This window comes from Lingula anatina, chromosome 8, assembly GCF_051362555.1.
Source record: "Lingula anatina isolate TDL-2025a chromosome 8, LinAna3.0, whole genome shotgun sequence".
Taxonomy (NCBI): domain Eukaryota; kingdom Metazoa; phylum Brachiopoda; class Lingulata; order Lingulida; family Lingulidae; genus Lingula; species Lingula anatina.
Genome location: NC_141774.1, coordinates 12,751,893 through 12,773,629, shown reverse-complemented (window position 1 = coordinate 12,773,629; position 21,737 = coordinate 12,751,893). Strand labels below are relative to the sequence as shown.

Below are 21,737 nucleotides of genomic sequence, written 5' to 3'. Positions count from 1 at the left end.
AGCCTTTAACAGAAGTCATTATCTCTTAATGATGCATACCTAATGGTAATTCTGCCTCATTTGTCAAAGGATCAAATTTGTTGTGTTCTTGAGATAATTTAGCATTTTTTTCTTTTGTTTTTAACAAAATTGTGGAGAAGACATTATTTTTATTATTACAATGATGATGATTATGATTATCATTATTATTATTGTGAATGATTAAACAACCATTATATAAATTACATAACTCTCACAAGAGAGAGAGAGAGAGAGAGAGAGAGATTAAGAATGAGAGAAAGGGAGAGAAAGAGAGAGGGAGAAAAAGAGAAAGAATGAGAAAGATTGAGAGAGAGAGAGGGAGAGAGAAAGAGAGAGAGATTAAGAATGAAAGAGAAAGGGAGAGAAAGAGAGAGGGAGAAAAAGAAAGAATGAGAGAGAAAGGAGAAAGGGGAGAGAGAGATTAAGAATGAGAAAGAAAAGGAGAGAAAGAGAGAGAGGGAGAAAAGAGAGAGAGAGAGAGAGAGACTCTGTCTAGCCTACTGTGCTATGGTATATGATCAGATAACCAACAATCAATGTCTCGTCCTTTCTGTTACCCAATTTCCAAACATCCCTTCTTATCAATATCTTTTAGACATGAAATCAGAAATGCTTTCAAAACAAATCATAATGATTCCCATCCCAACACAAAGTAAAACCATTCCCTGATATATACAGTTCTAGTATTTGATATAGAACAAATACTCACAGATAGCGTATAGTTATCTTCCACAGACAGCCATAGACAGTTCCATCTGAGACATCTGACAGCACAGTTCCTTTTAACCATATGTATAGGGTGATTCCAAAGTTTTCACACATTAACAATATCAGCTCTACAGCAGCCTCCAATTTTTCTTTTTTAAGAAGGGATATTTTTCTGACATCTTCAGTGCTTAGGTAACCTAGCACCTACAACGCCTAATCATAATATCAATCCTTCTTTAAAATCTACTGTTGTATAACTATGGTCCCATTCAAAACAGATGATTCTCTGATCTACTGGTCTGCAGATCAAATATGGCAGACCCTACATGAAAGCAAGACAGCCTAATCCTTTAATGGTCTCCCCACCTCCACAAGGATTATATTTTGGCTTTGAGGTTTAATTGCTAGGCCCCTGCAGGGAAGGCGAGTGTGGAGGATGGGAGACCATGAAGGGATTAGGCGGACTTGCTTTCATGTATAATAATCATATATTCTTTCTTAGTAACCTAGTTTTAATGGTGAATACTGCTATGGTGGTCCTAATATTTCCGAGCACACTGTACCTTCGATCAATTATCACTGTGGCAGAAGCATTTTCCCCAAGTCAATACAGAGGCCACCTTGAATGCACTGGCCAATAGTCTATTAATTTCTGCAACAACATCCCTCTCTGATTTCAATAATAGCAAACTTGATTTGTCAAAGTTTGGGCTACACCAGAAATGTATTAAAATATAATATCATGAAGTTATGTTATTATATTACATTACCAGGGTGTGGATGAGACAGCTACACACGTGAGCACTGGTTACACATATACGTAAGCAGAGAGACTTATAAACACATGTGTATACACACACACACATGCATATATATACACACAAACACGCGTACACATACAATCACACATGCACACACACAACACATATACAATACACACATTTACATACAGACACATTCACACGTGCACACACACACACACACACACACACACAGACAACCAGAACCCAGCCCAATCACATCAGATCAATACTTATCTCACCAAGACAGATGCGTCTCCCGCTAATTAATCATGGTTCACACTGATCCCACAGAACAAACCATACATACCAAAAGTGACAGTCTCTCTGATTGAAACAAATCCATCTGTATATTTAAGTAAAGCCAGGGAAAAGTAGATTAGGAGTATCTATTAATCTATCAGAGAAGGATACACCTTGGGGACAGCGCTGCTGGAAAGGAACTTTTAAGCTGGGGATTTTGTACAGAATTATCTGAAATGAGTTCAAAAGCAGACTAACTGTTTTTTTTTTTTCTGAAATAATTTCTCTCCTTCTTTTTTCATTTTTTTAGCCCACTTCTACTAGAAGATCTCAGAAAACTGGAAAATCTAAAGATGAATTCTACACATGAAGGGAAAATAACCTTAAACATATGAAAAAAAATTCACTCTACCAACCAGATGTGTGTATGTGTATGTGTATGTGTGTGTGTGTGTGTGTGTGCACATGTGTGTATCCTACCTGCAAGCGTGTGAGGTAGGATGAGAGAAAGGAAGAGAGTGGGGGGGGTACAAATATATGCCCCCTTGTCTGCCCCCCCCCCCCCCATGCTGCCTCAAACTGCTAACAGGTCATTAATGTATGACCAATCACTGAACCTTTAGCTATCAATACATTCTGTACTGATGATTCATGTCCAATACCTCTACATAATTATAATATTTACAGGCAGCTGTGTACCAGAGAAAATAGGACGCATTCAGAACCAAAGTTCATCTGTTGACTTAGGGTGCATTCCCATAGATTTAGATCGACCTAACTCCCTGGGGGTTCACCCTCAATTGCAGTCAGCTGAGCGCGCACCATAGTTAATTACCTCCTTACAGCTTTTAGTAGGCGGGACAGACGCTTAAGCTGGCTAAGCTGACAGTAATCTAGTGAGACTCTCCACTAGGATAGATCGATCTAAAATCTATGGGAATGGGGTTTTACAGATCCAGGGGACAAATATGGCCCACCCTCTTAAAAGCTTGATGCGTAATCCCCTTATAGATACTGAACAGAATCCCCGCGGGGAGTTCAGGGTAAGCTATCAAGTGGGCCAGCCATATTTGATCAGTGGATCCTTTAGTCCTCGGATCAAGTTTGGGTGTAAATACTGCCATAGAGGTACATGTTACATTGTACCAGTTCCATCATTACTGAACCAAATCCCAACAAACCTGGTGAATCAGCATGCACATTTCTCAAAAATACATTATTTTGATAGTTGTTCCTGAAAATAGATGGTTTCCACAAATAGGATAATTTCTCACCTAGAGTACTTCTTACAAATGCGATTATTTTGCACTTCCCAAAAAACTATTGTTTTGATGGGTATTCAAAAAAAAAAAAAAAATGTTGACTGCAGTAATCACTTTTAAATTTCTGTCTTGTAAATTATTGTTCCAATAAGTTGTTGGACAGAGGTGAGAAAAAGCTACATGGAATTTATCCAAATTGAAGTGAATGAGGCTTCAGTGTACCTGCATAACCTGCGCTTGATTGTCTTCTTACTTTCAAGGATGATGTACTTCTAGGCGGTGGCTGTGGAGCTGAAACAATAATGACACATGTTAATCATAAGGACACACCCTCTTAGCCTTAACAGATATGTGCTTGGGTTTTTGGGGAAAAAAAGATCTCTGAACTTTTTACATAAGCCCGACACCTGATATCCCAGAGTCTGGGGTAAACTGAATTAAAAATTGTGGTATTCCACAAGAAAAAAAAAGTCATGCCTGTTACAAGACCTAAATCTTCTGTAACATGCAACCAAACTCAGCAGTAGTAATAATACTTCTAGTCAGAGGATCAGACTCGTCAAGACCACCTTCAGCTGTCATGAAACTCTGGAAATCATCAACATATATTAAACCTGGTTTCGTAAGTTCATATAATAAGCAAATATTGGCTTTGGATATGATATCAAGTACCCTTACAGGATAAGAAAAATTGTAACTGACAGATGGCGCCACAGTGTATTGATCACCTGATATGATTTGAGTCAAAGATACAGTTATCACATGACTTGTTCATAACATATAAACATATCACTAATTTTTCGATCCAATTTTTTTCTACTTTTTCATGTTTTGTTTTGTTTATACTATATATATATATATATACGCCTCTCTCTCTCTCTATCTCTCTCTCTCTCTCTCTCCTTTCCACCCTCTCTGCCTCTGTCTTTCTTCTCTCTCTTTCTCTCCCTGTCAGAATCACAAGTATGCTTGTTCCAAAATACCTGCTTCTCCTCTAGAATCAATGTATCGCAATAAACTGTCACTCCAACGCTTCTTCTGACGCGTTTCATACCAACTGTTAATATCCTCCATACAAATACACTTGTTCGACTCCATAGCAAAACAAGTTCTCAAATCTGTGAAATTCAAACTTGAAGAAGAAGCCATTCCAGAGCATTCCAAACTGAATGCTAGATGTTTTTCGGCAACAACATTGTCTGCTTCTTACGCCACTCTTACTGTTGCTTAGCACAATGCCTTATTATCTCTGCATCTCTCTGAGCAAAGTTTGCCACCAAGACAACTTGAGAAAGCAACATGATCATTTACCAGTCAACAAAATTCCCGAATGTCTGCCTTCGGAGGAGGAGGACATGGGTTCGACCCCTTTCGGGGCCTTACCAGTCCTTCATAAACGGTACCTGCTGGCTCCCATCTTTCCATTCATCCTGGGGGGTTGAAGCAGGAGAAAAGTTCCTGGTCACGCAGAGAAAGTTATTGTTAGTTTGCTAGCTTTCAGTGTCTCATAGAACACGCTAGGCTGTATCCTCCCTAGGGAGTCGAGAACGTTAACACCCAGATTGTCTGAGGGCCCCAAAAAAATGACCAGGTATCTATAAACCGCTCTGACACGACAAAGTAGTGCAATATATAAGAAGTGAACTTTTACTTTTACTCTTTCCTCATCAAACACAGTCTTATTTTTAGATTACCAATCACACAAAACAAAAACAAAATAGACAATTAGCCGAGTTTACTAGTACTTGACATATATGCAGATTCCTGACGGAATTGAAAATGAAACCATTTCTTGGTATTTGCTGTTTGTTTCGAAGAGATCCTTGTCAAAGCAAAGGAATGTTATTCTCAAATACGTCTACATCACGACACTGGGGATATGATGCATGTCCTTCAGAAAGAAGACCTTTTTTCAGTTTTAGTTTCATCTTCGGCTTTGGCAAATCAGTCTCTTGGGAACTGACTATCTTTTATGACAACTGTTGAACATGTACAATTTGATGAGGTTAAAATACAAAAATTGAAAAAGATAATTAATTAATTAATTAAAAGGACTTCTGACCCTAGAAATAATATCTATGAAAAATGTTTGTAGATATTGCGTTCATATCTCGAAAGAGAATTGCACATCACATAACATTTATAAACATTATTGCAGACAAGAGTATTCATTAGACATAGGCTTCCAACTACGGGCATGGCAGTGTGCAGAAGTTCTTGTATTTTTATGAAAAAAAATGCAGCATTATCTATGGACGTAAATCACAACAAATTTCATAAACTTGAGTAGTCCCATCTTTCAGCTGCAGAGAATATCACTTTCTTGTCTCCAGTTTTTAAATGATGATGGGATCTGCCTTACAATAACAGATCTATAACAAAACCCAATGTCACAAAATGAGTTTTTTCCTCATCAAATTGACAACTTTGATCATATCTCAGCTCCGCTCACACCCGAGTCCCCATGGACTAGACAAATTAGATCACACATGACAAAATAAGTGATGTCCGAATGGAAACTGCTCTCAGAACTTGACAAGTCTTAGAACTAGTTTGTGACAAAATCTAAAAATTCCCCTGAAAACTTGTCATTGTCCAATTAAAACTGCAGCAGCTCTGATGAGATTTCTCCAGCGTACCTCCTCAATATCCTGACATGACAACAAGATGAAGCCGAGAGCACTGAAAATGTTTCATACACCAGGGAAATATCGCAGATCTCAATCTGTTAAATGAAAATCTTCTGCAAATAGCTCTATAAAAAGTTCTGATGATCAGAATCACTTTGGTGACAATTCCAATTTCCAAGTCTTTCGATAAAATCTTCTCCACGTAAAAAATGATAAAAATTTCAAAAAGAAAGAAAGTCAAGAAAACTACTATACAAAACTCCCTGCAATATTATATCACTCTGTCATAATTCTGAAGAATACGCTCCTCACTAAATCCCTCCATCTGAGAAGATTACTTGGGAAAAGATACTTTCAAAATGACACAATGCTCCTCGCTGTTACTAATAACACACACTACATCATAATCTGGCGACAGAATCTCTGATTTAGTAATCTCTCAGTCCACTTCTCAGCATCAGAAGTTCAAAGGTTCAAAGTAAACCTTTCTGAGGAATATGCTGCACTATAATTATATACATGTATACATCTATCTGTCGTGCCTGTGCAGTTGCCTATCACTTTATACCTTTTTTTTTTTGTCTTTGGGCGTCTTTTGTACTGTTTTCTAAACTTGTCTACACAGTACAATGTGGTGCAACCAGACTTGGTCTGTTTGGTTCAAGACACCACACTTAATCTGCATAGTGAAGGCATTTTTATTTTTCAATACCATTCCTTTCCTTAATAGTCTGTCTGAGTTCAGAAATCTTGCAACAAGCTTTAAATAGGATCATGTGTGTGGGTGTGTGTGCACGTGCATGCGCGCATGCATAAGTGTGTGTCATTAGACTTTGGGTTGATCTTACCAAATCTTTACTTCACAATATGTCAGACAGATAGAGTTTTTTTTTGGGCAAATCAGGTTTGCAACTGGGAAGGCCAGTTCGCCTTGTGTAAACGGGGCAGTATGTCGTGTTCATGTGTCTGTGGTTGATCAACTGCTAACCAAACTCCTGTTATCAGTGCTAGCCACAGGCTAAGCCGCCCAGTTTCATAAGTGCATGGTATTCTTAAAATATATTTGTGATACATGCGTGTTCGTGTACTTTTATGACACGGAGCTTAAAAATAAGCTGTGTGTGTGTGTGTGTGTGTGCATGTGCGTGTGTTCATTCATATACATGTATATGTCACTTTTAATGAAAACCGCTAAGAATTTTAGCCAAATACAAGTACAGTAAATACTTTTTTCAAATATCAGAAATAAATAAATATGCAAATTATTTAATTAATTACTAGTAATAAAACAAGAGTCAGAACAATCAATATGCATATATCAAAGCCTAATAAACACACATTCACCAATATGACATTTTTATTAGCTTGACTGGGTCTTCACCTTAAAAGTTACATACATTTGTGATATAAGTAAGTGCCATGAACTATTCACATTCCAGTGTGTATGGCACTTATCAGTGTGATTTATATTGTTTTACCTGGGTATTATCAATATAAACAAGACAATGGTCATAAAATAAGCTAAATGAAGCCTTGTGGCACACTATCTTACATTTAGTATTTTTTCAGCTGTGTCATGAATGATATGTACACTTAAAGCTACTGTGTGTGTGTGTGTGTGTGTGTGTGTGTGTGTGTGTGTGTGTGTGTGTGTGTGTGTGTGTGTGTGTGTGTCCTCAATTCAATGTTCAGCTAAATTTAGAGTTTTATTACTATGAAATAGTGTAGTGCAAAAAAAAAAAACGTTAGATTACTAGTATTATATATAGCAGCTAGTAAAAAAAAAAATCTAACTTGTTCCTCTTGGTACAATCCACACTATATTCATAATCTTATCTGAAAACACTCTGTTAAGATGAACTACTGTAGGTTTAAAATCCAAAATGCCCTCTTTGAGATAATCTTGTAAAACACAGCAATTATGTATGACAATCATCAGTAATTATCAACCGCATCGTGTTATCAATTCTTTTTATTTAACTTCCTGGTAGGGGATTTAAGTTGACTTCTGTTTTTCCTGTCAACATTTTACTAAGTACTCACTATCTCTGTCTTGTGAATTATTTTTGTGATGTTACTCCCTCGGAGCATGCAAAGACACATACTGCACATACACATACGTGACACACATATAATTATAAAATAATAACATAATAACATACAAAGGCAAACTTGTACAGGAACACACACACAAACGCACGCACACACACACACACACACACACACACACACTTCCACAAAATCCATCCCAACAGACACTTAGTTATACATGTGAAGATCTACTAGCTTCATTGTAACTCACATATTCCAAAGTTATGATAAAAAAAAAAAACAATCCATACATGAACATTACTCGTAAAGCATCCAGCTAACTCACCAGAATATGTCTTCCTTAACTCCATTGCAAGAATAAAAAACTCACACAACTATATCCAACTCATTTAACAAAAATACATCACAACATAGCAAAAAAATCAACATTTCCCTCAAAGAGTTTTAAACAATGCCATATCCACTAGTCCAAGGTATGTGTCCATAGACACGCAAACAGTCATGTAACGCAAATATCCCTTTCCCTCAAGCACAATAATAATAGTAATATCATCATGACAATAATGGCTGCCCGGACTTTGGCCCCTCCCCTATCCCCAACAAATGGGGATTTCTCATGCACTTTTCCACTAGCCCTGAGGTATAATCAAGCTAATCTACTGGACACATTAACATAGATATATTTGTAGATCATTTAATCCCATGGGTAATTATTGTGTTTACCATATAAATGAAGGTGTGTGGGCGGGTGTGCGTGCATGTGTGTGTGTGTGTGTGTGTGTGTACAGGCTACAGCTATGTTTGTGTGTGTGCAGGCATTGGGTGTACTAAGAAATAAACAAACAAATAAAGCAAATAAAATAAATAATATCCTAAAATCCTATAATTCATTCAGTTAAGTGAAGAAGTTATTAAAATACAAATAACTGTCATTGCTTAGGCTCTTATAAATCATAGTTTCAATATTATTGTGATAGATATTTGACATATATATACTGTATGACATTGGTAAAGTATTTTAATAATTTAGAAATCTCCATATGTCAATGTCAAAAATTTACATCTAATGAAAGAATTTCCAAGCTTTTGTCTAGTGAAATTGCAAAATTATATCTTTATATCATTCTGTTATTGGACACAAGGAATGGTTAGTGAAGTCCTGAGTCACTGCCAGCAGCAGAATGGAATTGAGCTCTATCTGAGCCCATTAAAGCCCATTTCCAATTCACTTGGGGTGGAATAATTTAGCCCCTATTTCACTGTGGTAAAAGATTTAAAAAATATCATCACTTAAACATTCATGATTATTATAAAATTTGTGAATATGACACAGCCATATTAGGTGACAAACTTTTTAAAATTATCGAGAGGCCAAGATTCAAGTTTGACAAAGTTTTCCAAGTGAAAAAAAAGTTACATTGACAGACAATTTTCAGAAAAAATTTTCAAGACTGATTAAATCTTCAAGTTTTTACCATTATGTCATGAGAGATTGAGAACTTTATAGCCTGGCTGCAACATTAGACAGTCACCTAAACACACCCCTCCTCCTCCTCACAAAGAAGACAGTGATTTTGGTCCTTTAAGTTGATACCTATGTTCAGGCTAAAATTATTTTGCGAAATTGCCCCTTGCTGAATTCATCGGCCTGAATGATTCTGTCATTACTGAGAGAATTTCTCCAAAATTGGCTCCCTACAAAAAATAAATTAAATTTACAATTCCTTTAGAGTGTCACACCATGGAGAAAGATCTATCGTTGCATTTTCATATTTTTTCCGTAGATAAATCGATACATGTATGTGATGTCTTCTCATCGCTATTGTTTCTTTGATACATACCCAAGAGGGTTAAATGTTAATTCCGTCAAGAATCAATAGCCAACTTGCCTTTAATTTAACTGACAGCGCAGAGATCGTAAACAAGAAAATAAAAGATCTGTCAGGCAAATTTGACCTTGGGAACAAAACATCAACATTAGATAATTGTCCATAATTTACAGTCTAGTCATAATATTTGTACGTGATTCAATAACTGGGGTGCTGTAATCAATTTTTTGTCTTCTTTTTCACATTATATTTGTAAAGTCAGATAGAAATAGGTGGATTGGGTCCAGAAAAATAGTAATGTCATACTCCTGAATCAACAACTGAAAAAAAAGGTAATGACTAAATTGTGCTAATAAAGACAACTACAAAAAAAAAAAAAAAAAAAAAAAAAAGTACGACACAAGAAACTCTTATCAAAATCAATCAAGCCCGCGAGCTAAAAAATTAGAATTGCGCCTTTTTTTTCCAGCCGATTTTTCACTGACATCCACCAGACATACAGGACCAACGTTAGGAGCAGTTTCTCTGTAAAAATGCCAAATGTATGGAACATTTTGTGGGTTAACATATTCTATGAATACTAGTACAAGTAGGCACTATCCACTGTCTAGGAATCACCTACTAGTACCTGGCATAGTAAATTCTGCCAACTGATTCCAAACAATTTGGCCAATGTACATGCAAATCATTTTCATGAATTCCTTTTTACAAAATTAATACCACACATATTCAGTTCATATTTCTGATTTGGTTGATATTGTCTTGTTACTTACGGTTAACACTATCCAGCAATTTGGCAAAAAAGTAACTTCACCCTGGAATTGGCATAGGCAGACATAGAGTACTACAGGGTGCCAGTGGCACAACACATACCATAGATCAAGTGCCGTTAATGACTTCAAAAACACACAGCAAAACATTCTCCTGAAATGTCAAGGTCACTGCATGCCACCGCTGTCTTCAGGTATGTTTGTCTGAGTTCTCGAAAATGTTTTGCAAAACAGAACACAGTAGACAAATAAATAAACAAATAAAGAAATCAATTAATAAGAATGAATGAATGAACGAATAAATGAATTTAAACAAAAAACAGTAATTAAATAAATAGATAAATAATGAACAGATAAATAAATGAATAGAATGCAATAAATAAATAAATACAGTAAATAAATAAATGACAGTGGTTATTAAATATAAGATTCATAAAAAAAATCTAGGAAAAAACAAACAAATCTGTATATATATATATAGATACATAAAAACCTAATCATGAAATCAAGTTTATAGTCAACCAGAAAACAAATTGGTGAGAAAAATTTCAAACTGAGGTAATTCCTTCATCTGATTGTTATCCTAATATTATAACACTGCCTACCTCTACCCTCTACCAGGGCGACTGATAGATTTTTACGGATATTCACAGATATGTCTCTAGCTAGTTAGATTGTCATTTTAACTCACTTCTCTAAGTCACTTAGAGTTAAAATGACAATCTATCTAGCTAGAGACATATCTGTGAATATCTGTAAAAATCTATCAGTCGCCCTGGTAGAGGGTAGCCTACCTCAATAAAAACAGTAAATATATATCTGGACAATATGCACTGTGCAAAACACAGCAAGGCAACTTAATTACTTTGATTCATATTTCTTAAATCAGCAGGAATTGAATGGAAATGGCATCTCCTGGAGCAAACAAGTCAGAATTATGATCTGTCATTTTTTCACACCCTGAGTTTGAGAGCCATTATTGGAACCAACAGAGGCAAGCTGGTAGCACGGGGTTGGTTTCAAGTAAATCCTGAGTCACATGGCATACTTGATCTCAGTCTGGATATGTGGCATCTCTCACTCTCTCTCTTTCTCTCTCTCCTCTCTCTCTTTTTTTTCCCTCTCTTCTTTCCTCTCTTCCTCCCAACCTCTCTCTCGCTCCCATCTCTCTCTCTCTCTCTCTTGCTCCCATCTCCCTCTCACTCTCTCTCTCTCATCTCTCTCCTTCCTCCATCTCTCTTTTTCTCTTTCTCTCTCTCCCATGTCTCTCCCTATTCCATCTCTCTCTTTTTCTCTTTCTCCCATCTCTCTCTCTCTCTCTCTCTCTCTCTATTCCATAGAAAGGGATTGTAAAGACACTGCAATGTCACATGGGTTTAATATATACAAATCCATTCACTCATTACTAGTAGGTAAATCAGCTAAAGAGTCTGAGTACGAATGTAGACTCTGAAACACGGGCTGTATTTTTCTAAACCAGTTTTATGAATAGATACAATAGCATGGAAACCGCAGGTCCACGTACACCAAGATAGGAAAAGAAGATTAAAACAACCCCTGCACAACCACTGCAAGAAATTCTCAGAAATCCACCAAAGCAGAATGAAATAATAAACACTGTAAGGTGAGGCAGTGCTTATTAAAATTCAGGACATCTAACCTCTCACTTGGTTAAATATTGATTTCTGTGATTATCTGTCTTTTTTTTTCTGGGATGAGACTAAAATCAACATGATCAGAATGTCAAGTTTTCATCACTAGTATCAAAACAAATTAAGTATATCAATCGAGAAAATAGAAAAAAAAATTCCTGAAATTTTACCACTCGAGCAAAATAAGTTATTAAGCAGATCAGGTTTTCTGAGGATGTATTAACAACAGTGTAGGGTAACCTCGTTAACACAGACAGGTGTTATGACTCGTAGGTGTGAAATAACAAGCTGTGTGTTCTCTAATACTGTAGAAAACAGTCTAGGAGTTTACTCTTTAGATATTTGAATTTATTTACTCTACCCAATATAAAATTTCACTTTTAATCTTTGAGTCAACTTGGACAAGTGTGTGTGTGTGTGTGTGTGTGTGTGTGTGTGTGTGTGTGACAGAGAGGAAGAAAGAGAGGATGTTTGTTACATGTGAGTGCGTGTAAAATACATGGCTTTTTGTTTATCCACATACACACTTGCTATTTTGCCATACCTCAATTTTTTAACACTTTTATTAGAAGTCTTCAATGACACTGTTTTTACGGTTCCAATTAGAACCTTTTCATACAACTATCATCATTGAACCTCACAACTTGTCTGACAAAAACCTCGCCCTTTCAGAATCAAGAAAGGTGACCACAAAGCAACTGGTAAATTCTGCTCTACTCCCCCCCCCCCCCCCCCCACCAACCCCAGCCCCCGCTTTTTGACACCACCCATCCCCCTCCACAAAGCATAAATGGGACTCCCCAGTCTTCGACCTTGAAGAAAACTTTCAGAAAATGTCTGAAACTGTCTGAAATTTCCGGTTGAGCTGTTTTTCCAATATATTCCCTAAAGAATAGAGATGTCTGAATAATAAGAAAAATCTCATGCCAACACTACGTAGCTGTCCTCTTGCAGTTATAGCTGAACCAACGTAGTCCCCCTAAAAAAATCTATCAATCTTTACCCTGGGTTTCAAAGATTCCTGGAATGACACAGTCATGCTGACAGTGAATGTTCATTCCTGGGAACCCCACAGAAGTGGGGTAAAAAAAAAACCCTCTTGTGACTTCAAAGAAAACTGCCACAGCAGGCCCTTGTTATCTATAACCAACACGCTCCACATTTGCAGCAGACTGGGACGTTTGCCTTGAAATAACGCTGATTACCTGTTGCTTGAATTAAGACTGGGGATTAAGGGCTATACAGTTCTTCTTTCTTGAACGGCTGAACTGTTGCTGTCTGCTCCTTTAACTTCTCAACCCACTGAGAGCTAGTTCACAAAAAGGCCTTAACAAACAAAAAAAAAAGGTCCAAAACAGATAACAACTCTTCATGTGAGATTCAAAATTCCACAACAAATACACATAGTACTGTAAACAACAGACAGAAATATAATAAATTCTATTTTACCACTAAATCATCACCAAAAATTAATCTTTTTTTTTTTCTTTGTCCCATTTGTGATCTATCCTGAAAATTTCATCAGTGTTCATTATGTTTGTGTAAAGCTGCACACCGACAAACAAACCCACAAACAAATGTGGCTAGCAAAACATAACCTTACTGGAGGAAATTAACTGCCCACTTACTCTGCCTACTTCTTCACTGAATGTAACTTAGTGTTGCAGTCTACACCTAATATTGGCTTCATAAAAAAAAATTTCAGGTTGCAAACTGGTCTAAATTTTAACACTTTAAGTTTTTTCAAAATGAATTCGTAATCTGAAACTCCAGAAAAGTTCTTTCTTGTTATAAAATTGATATGACATTTTATTTTTTTGGACTGCCACTGGTTTAGGTTGTGTCATATAATTCTTGTCTATCTGAAGGATATATTGAGATTTTTAATGGTATTTCTTCTTCCTGACTCTCCTAATGTTACCAATCATAAGAAGGATGAAGAAATATAACATCAGTATTAGCCTACAGTACAAAAATTACAAATTCACACACGCCAGCGATGTTTTCTTTGAAATTTGTCTAGCATGCTGAAACTGTATGTTACCATATTACATGAGACCAATTTATGGAAAAATACCAGCCATTCACCACAACTTCACACTTGCCAGAGACGCATTATTGGAAATTCACATGGTTCTCTGACTTTCACATTACTTATTACCTCACACTGGGAGACAGTTCTTAACCAAAACATGCCTAATTAAAAAGAAAAAAAATAAAATCCTCAGTAATCATCTTTACATGGAAAGGATCTGTTGTCCCGCCCACTGCCACCGACGTCATCACAGTCAATTCCAAAACTGTCACAACTACCCCTTTTAAATATACTAACACCTTTTTAGAGAAGAAAAATCTGCTTAGAGAAGAAAAGAAACTGCTCCTAGCAACAAAATCACTGCTGGCATACTGGGTATTAAAGAATGCAGTGAGCATTAAACTATTTTTTGAGAGCTGCAACAGAATTGGGATTTTTTAAGTTTCAAAAATTTAAAAAAAAAAAATGAAAATACAGATATACTTCAAATGCCCCTTTAGAGACAACAAAAAAATGTTGGTATTTACCTGTTCCTAGGATCAAAGTTACTTCCTGTACACAGGATCAATGCGGTGAACATCAGAATATGACCTATATACTGAAAACTGCTACACTGGTAGTACTTTCCAAGTCCAGGAAATTCACAGAAATTGAAAACACAGCCATGCAGGACATTCCTAGAGATACAGGAGTGGAAAATCAATGGCAGTGCTCAAATCAGAGTTGCCTCTTCCTTGAAATATTTTGTATTGATTGGAAAGCTCTATTCAGTTACTAGTAGAGGACAATGGCAGTCTCTGCTCACCATTGATATTCAATGGGCATGTTGATCACCAGACATGACATGAGCCTAGCTTACAAAGGGGGAAAAAAACTCTGAACATTTATTATGGGAACCAACACCTAACCTAACAGAAACCATCAGACTTGAATTAAAAAAATGCGCAATTCAGCATTTTCGCAAAAAAAGCTCATGTGTGATCACACTGTTGCACTATCACCCTGAATTACGCTGATAACTGGGAACCAGTCTTCGTAATCACCCTGGAGATATTCTCAGCTTACCATTCAATTCATTACAATGATACTGGGTATCTTTATCTCCTTGTGGTCCCATCACCCTGTGTTTCATAGAGTACTACTAGATATAAGGGGCACATCTCTGGGATTTCCTGAATTACTGATCTCGATCCTAATCTAGTCTGGTTCATCATAAGTGTAGTCCAAGTTTACGAGGTTTACTATAAACTTCCTAGGACCTGTATTATCAGTATGCCTTAACATCTTCCAGAATTCTCTGAGACTGTACAGGATTTTTACTAATTAATAAAATCCTTTTTTTTTTTTACAAAAAGCAAGTTGCCTACATAAAATGCAGATTTCTTAAGTCTTTCGAATTAAGCTGTTCTGTGCTGTATTAACCATGAAATATGTAATAGAAGAAAATAGAAACTTTTCTTCTTTTTTTTTTCTTCAAACTCAAAGCAAAGTCATCAATGGACTTTGAAACTAAAATCATCACATCCCAAACTCAACAAACACACTTTGTTTCACATAAAATCCAACAACAAGACTAAAAGAATTATTTGTCTGGTATAATGTATATAATGCACTGTGAGCTTTGGTCCCAAAAATTGTATACTATTTTAATGAGCATCCATATATACTACTACTACTACTACTACTACTACTACTACTAATAATAATAATAATAATAATAATAATAATAATAATTGTTATTACTATTCTTATTATTATTTATTTAGATTCTTAAATCCAAATACTTAAAATACAAAGTTAAAAGAATTATCTAAAATTGAGAATTAATAGTATAAAAAGTAAAGAGAAATTGTATTTTTTTTTCTTTCTTGCTGTGCACATTTAGTGACTCATCTGCTATTTCAAAGCAACTCTCTTTCTCTCTCCCCCCCCCCCCCCCCCCCCCCCCGACACACACATAATATGTGTACAGAGACAGATACTAGTACATAATCATATATCACCTACCCCATTAAATGCACATCATAGCATCCCTGGATCATATCAATTAAACCCAGGCAGATATTGTACATGTTTACCAACTACTGTAGCCATTGCTATCTGTGTTACTATCTGCTTTGGTAGAGAAATTGTACTTTGACAGTGTATACACATCTGCTTTGGTAGTAAAGAAAATGCACTCTGACAGAGCATACATATATAATACAATTGCTTCAGTTGATACAGAAAATGAACTTTGACAGTGCATACACATCTGTTTGAGTAGTAAAGAAAATGTACTTAGACAGTGCATACATAATAGTATCTGCATTGGTACAGAAAATGTTCTAATTTTAAGAATTTATACTTAAAATAATGTACTTCAACACTGCACACATCTACTTTATATATCATGAGCTTGCAAAGTGCTTTGATAGTGCCCTTTACCAAATACATTCTATAACTTTCAGCATTTATTAAGGTGCAGTAGTTTCCCTGGTCAAACTTGGTGAGAGAAAAAAATTCCAATTGACTGCACCCTGTTGACTTCAATTCCATGACTTTTGTCAATTATTATTCATACGGTAATGGCTTGATCATTTCGACTGGGTAAAATTATCAACTTTTTAGGTACGTAATTTTGGAATCATTAAAAATACATTGCTATGAAGCATTTTGGTGATTCTGTTGTATAGAATAGAACTAGGTAGTATGCTCTACAACTGTTTTGCTATCACTCATTGGAATGTTCTAATTTTAAGAATTTATTATTAAAAAAAATACAGTATCTGTAAAATTCACAATTTTCCCCGTTGAAATGACTGAGCTGTTACCATAGTCATATCATTGCCTGATCCCACCTTATCCATCACAATGTGTAGTCGGTAAATCTCTTTTGTTGAATAATGATGGCTTTGTAATGCTATCTCACTATTTACAGCAACTAGAACAGTCCCTGAGCTGTATCAAATATCAGTATTTTGGATTCATATAACTACATAGCATCAAACTCTGACTCAGTAGCACAATTCTATAACATAGGGCATTTAACACAAAGTAGCACAAATCTAAACATTGAGCTCTCTGCATTCACAGTGAATTTTAGACAAGTGCTTTTTAAAACTAAAATTTAATTCAGCAAATTATGACCATTTTTTTTTAATCAGATGTCATTGTTAGGATAGATGTATCATAGATAACAAAGGTCACTTCACATACCTACAGTAGTCTTGTATGCTATTTACTAAAAAGCTTACCTGGTAATCCTCACAGGGAATCTTTTCAGCATTTATTAAGGGATTATGTGGCAAGCTTTTAAGTGGGTTAGATCTGGGGACCTGCTACTAGTACTAGTAGTCTGCAGATGAAATATGTTGTGAATGCTCTCACAGAATTCAATATTGCTAAATCTGTTTTTAAGACAAAAAGTTCCAAGTCAAAAAATTCAAAGAGCCTTTTTGATACCCATGGACCAAATTCAAAGTGTAAGTGCTGACACTGTGTTGGAATATAAACTTGTGCATTTTAGTTCAGTTTCCAACAACAACCATTTAGGTGTAACCTATTCATCAAACAGGCCTTTGGTTAACATTTCAGCTTCTGACACAAGGTCCTCCATCTTAAAAAGTGTTTTTAAGTTTTTAACCTAACCAAGCTGAGACTGCAAAAAATCAAATAGATAATTACGTAAAGTCAACTAGACAATATTGATCTTATAGCACTATATAAACCAATGGCCTACAATAAATGTAGTTGACATATCTAAATGGGTTACTCACTCCTCTGAGGGAAAAATCATTGTCAAGACCATCAAAGTTTGCTGTAGGAAGTGAGTTAAAAGACAAGAGGTAAATAGCTTTTTACATTCTTTGTAAAATGCCACTTAGTTGACTTACTAGTGATTCAGTTCACAGCAGTCTTTTCTGTAACCAATCTTAGACTTCAGACATGATCTGTACATAGTGGGGCCCAGGTGGAAATGCCATAGTGCAAGTACTAGCTTGAAGGGAAAATTGTTTTCATCACAGCACCCCAGGAGCAAACTCTTCAATTTTAAGCTGTTTTTCATTTACTATACCATTTTCACTACTTAAGCATGTACTTGAACTAAAAAAAAATCCTTTCTGTCCAGCATGGGCTTGGAGTGTCTCATGAACATTTACACTTTGAAAAAGTACACACAGCCTTCATCAGCAGTCTTTGTTTACTTGAATAATACTTATCTTATTATGGGTTTATCTTTTACTTTTTTTATTCTTTTTAATATTTTTTTTCATTAACCCAAGCATGAGACCTTGAATATCCAGTAATTAAGGTCCCCACAATTAGCCATTTCCCAGAAAGGTGAGAACATCTACAGTCGATCTTAGTAGAAGCCAAAAACAAGCTAGGCACATTCTTCTAAATTAATCGTAAACCACACAGAAGAGTAATAAAGGGGAGTATGTGAGAACTAGACTTTTACAATGCATCTTCAAAGACCTAGAAATTCATGCAAACCAGCATTTACAGTGCAAAGCCACAGTGAAAGTTGAACACATTTAATGACATTTACAGTAGATATATATATATATACCGTTTTGTGGGTTTTGGTTTGTATCAAATATCTTGGTTACTTCATTACACAAGCTTCCACTTGTCAATACAGAGCACATTGATAAAATACACACACAATCTAAGCAGAGATTAAACAAATGAACTGGAAAAGATAAAGTAGCAGTTTAATACTGTTTGAAAAATGGGCGTATACAAGACAAGCAGTGTCACGTCTCAATTCTAGTTCTATGTCCCTCCAGAGCTGGACTCGTATCTTATCCAAAAGTTCTTTGGTCCAAATGTTCACCATAGAACCCTCAGACCAATGATCCCTTGATTAAACAAGGCAGCAAAGCTGTCAAATGTACAGACAAAGAACAGAAAATAAAGATGCAAACAAGTGAAAAATTAAATTTTCACAAAAAACTGTTAAATTGCCAGAAAAATTTACCAAACAGACTGCGTTGCCTATTGAAGCTGTATTTTAGTCCCATGTTTCTTTCCTATAAGTTTGAGAACAGTAAGTGACATGATTTCCCTTAAATGGTCATCATAGGAGCAGTGCCCAAAATAGGGGTTTCTTCAAATTTTGATACAACATTAAATAATGTTTAACAGCATAATGACAATCAAATGTTATTAATAAAATATTAGTAACATGGACATTCAGAAAATGTGACAAGCAAAAGTCTTCAAGATCATGGAACTTTAAAGTCACACCTTGAAAATGCCAATATGTGAAAAATTAAATTTTCACAAAAAACTGTTTAACTGCAAAAAAAAAAAAAAAAAAAAAAAAAAAAAAAAAAAAAAAAAAAAACCAAACAGACTGCATTGCCTACTGAAGCTGTATTTTAGTCCCATGTTTCTTTCCTGTAAGTTTGAGAACAGTAAGTGACATGATTTTCCTTAAATGGTCATCATGGAAGCAGTGCCCAAAATAGGGGTTTCTTCAAATTTTGATGCAATATTACATAATGTTTAACAGCTTAATGACCATCAATTTTTTATTATAAAATATTTGTATCACAGATATTCAGAAAATGTGACTAGCAAAGGTCTTCAGGCCCATGGAACTTCAAAGTCACATATTGAAAATGCCAAAATGTAAACAAGACAGCACTGTTCTGAAATGGGTTTATTTCCATTTTTAACACTTTTTTAACATAAAACAAAACAAACATTTTACTGCCATTTTTATATAACCAACTAAAAAAATTGATGAGATGGGAAAAGTATCAATAGAACAGTGTTAAATGTCCAATTTCCTCCATTCTGAGATTCTGAACATAGTGGATGATTGAATCTGACAAACTGCAATGATATGAGTTTATTTCCATTTTTGACACTTTATTACACAATACATGATAACAAGTTTACCATGTTTTTTACATAATCAACTAACAATGTTGTAAAGATGCAGGAAATATCAAACAAACACTTTTAGGCATCTAATTAGTTAAATAATGAGACTGTTAACATGCTTAAGACTTGAATCTGAGGAAATGTGAAAAAAACAGTATAACTTCTAAAATAATGGCCCGATTATGCTGATTTTCGAACTCAACCTGCGTTTTAGTAAGATTGACCACTCCTGTCAGTATAATTACAATTGGCCAATCCGTTTTTCTTATATTGTGTTATCAGTGTTGCATTTATATTGAAAATAGTGAAAAAACAGCATAAATTCCCTCAAAATAGCCCAATCATGCTGATTTTCGAACTTGACCTGCGTATTATGAATATTCATCAGTTCTGTAAGTTTCAAGTCAAAAGGTAAAATGGTTTTCCACTTATCGTGTTATCGGTGCTGCATATATGCTGAAAAAAGTGAAAAAACAGCATAAATTACCTAAAAGTGACCCGATCATGCTGATTTTCGAACTTGACCTGCGTATTATGAATATTCATCAGTTCTGTAAGTTTCAAGTCAAAAGGTAAAATGGTTTTCCACTTATCGTGTTATCGGTGCTGCATATATGCTGAAAAAAGTGAAAAAACAGCATAAATTACCTAAAAGTGACCCGATCATGCTGATTTTCGAACTTGCCCTGCGTATTATGCATATTCATCAGTTCTGTAAGTTTCAAGTCAAAATATAAAATGGTTTTCCACTTATCGTGTTATCGGTGCTGCATATATGCTGAAAAAAGTGAAAAAACTGCATAAATTCCCTAAAAGTGACCCGATCATGCTGATTTTAGAACTTGACCTGCGTATTATGAATATTCATCAGTTCTGCAAGTTTCAAGTCAAAAGGTAAAATGGTTTTCCACTTATCGTGTTATCGGTAAAAGTGCACGGCGACGGCAACGACGGCGACGACGGCGACGACAGACGCAGATGATGGCTATATGTACAGACACATCTGTGTCTGTACATAAAAACCGATAAAAATGTCACCATTTTTCAGACCAATGAAGCCTCAGACTATCGAGACGCCCCTGTCCCTGCATTATTTGTCTTTCTATGGCACCTGAAATATAATCGTCCTAAAAAAGAATGTCAATGCCTCCGGACTCCAGCTACTTACTTTGGTTATTTTGAAGAACATATCTAACACTGCCATGATTCATTTTACCATATACTGTAGTCCTGATTTTACATCTGATACTGTATGGTTCTTCTCAGTAGGTATAGACTGACTCACTACTTATTTCATGTTACCTCACTGTTATAAGTTATATATTATCAATACAACCTGCTAAGTTGAGGTCACTGAGTGGAAATTGTATTACTAAATGGTGATAAGTTTTGAATGTACTATGTAATCTAAAAACCATAAATAATGTACCAAATAACTATCTTATGGGGTCAGATAAGAGATATTATATCGTTTCTTCCCTTGAGTCTGACTCTGCACATATAATTTTACATTCCAATTCGCAACATGCATTTTGAACGTCGAATATTGCCATGAGAGAGAGAGAGAGAGAGAGAGAGAGAGAGAGAGAGAGAGAGAGAGAGAGAGAGAGAGAGAGAGAGAGAGAGAGAGAGAGAGATAGATCATTATAATTGTGAAATAACCTTATAAATTCATGTAAATACACTTTACCTTACTATATTTTAGCTATCAATCGATAAAAAATACCAGGTGAAAGCTGTAAGTCGTCTTGACCGGAAGCCTCCGCATCGAAATGCATGCTGGGTTCAAAAGGCGTTCTTTTTGGATTAATTTTTTTACTATGTAGGTTAAATAAAAATACGTGTCGAGAAAAAT

General features: G+C 35.6%; 1 protein-coding gene across 5 annotated transcripts in view; it reads right to left on the bottom strand.

The window, feature by feature from the left end:
* LOC147760370 (transmembrane and coiled-coil domains protein 1-like) overlaps window positions 1-21,705 on the bottom strand; it is a 70,393-nt gene extending 48,688 nt beyond the window's left edge. For 4 of the 5 annotated variants that reach the window (XM_087018974.1, XM_087018975.1, XM_087018976.1 and 1 more), the window contains exons 1-2: window positions 4,018-4,147; window positions 3,257-3,325 (exon numbers count right to left, since the gene is read on the bottom strand). In XM_087018974.1, the coding sequence (XP_086875100.1) occupies window positions 3,257-3,325; window positions 4,018-4,132 (184 nt within the window). In that variant the 5' untranslated portion in view covers window positions 4,133-4,147. Of the gene's footprint in view, window positions 1-3,256; window positions 3,326-4,017; window positions 4,148-21,572 lie in introns of those variants that run through there. The other variant, XM_087018980.1, reaches the window with a different exon arrangement.
* Window positions 21,706-21,737: the final 32 nt, after the last annotated feature.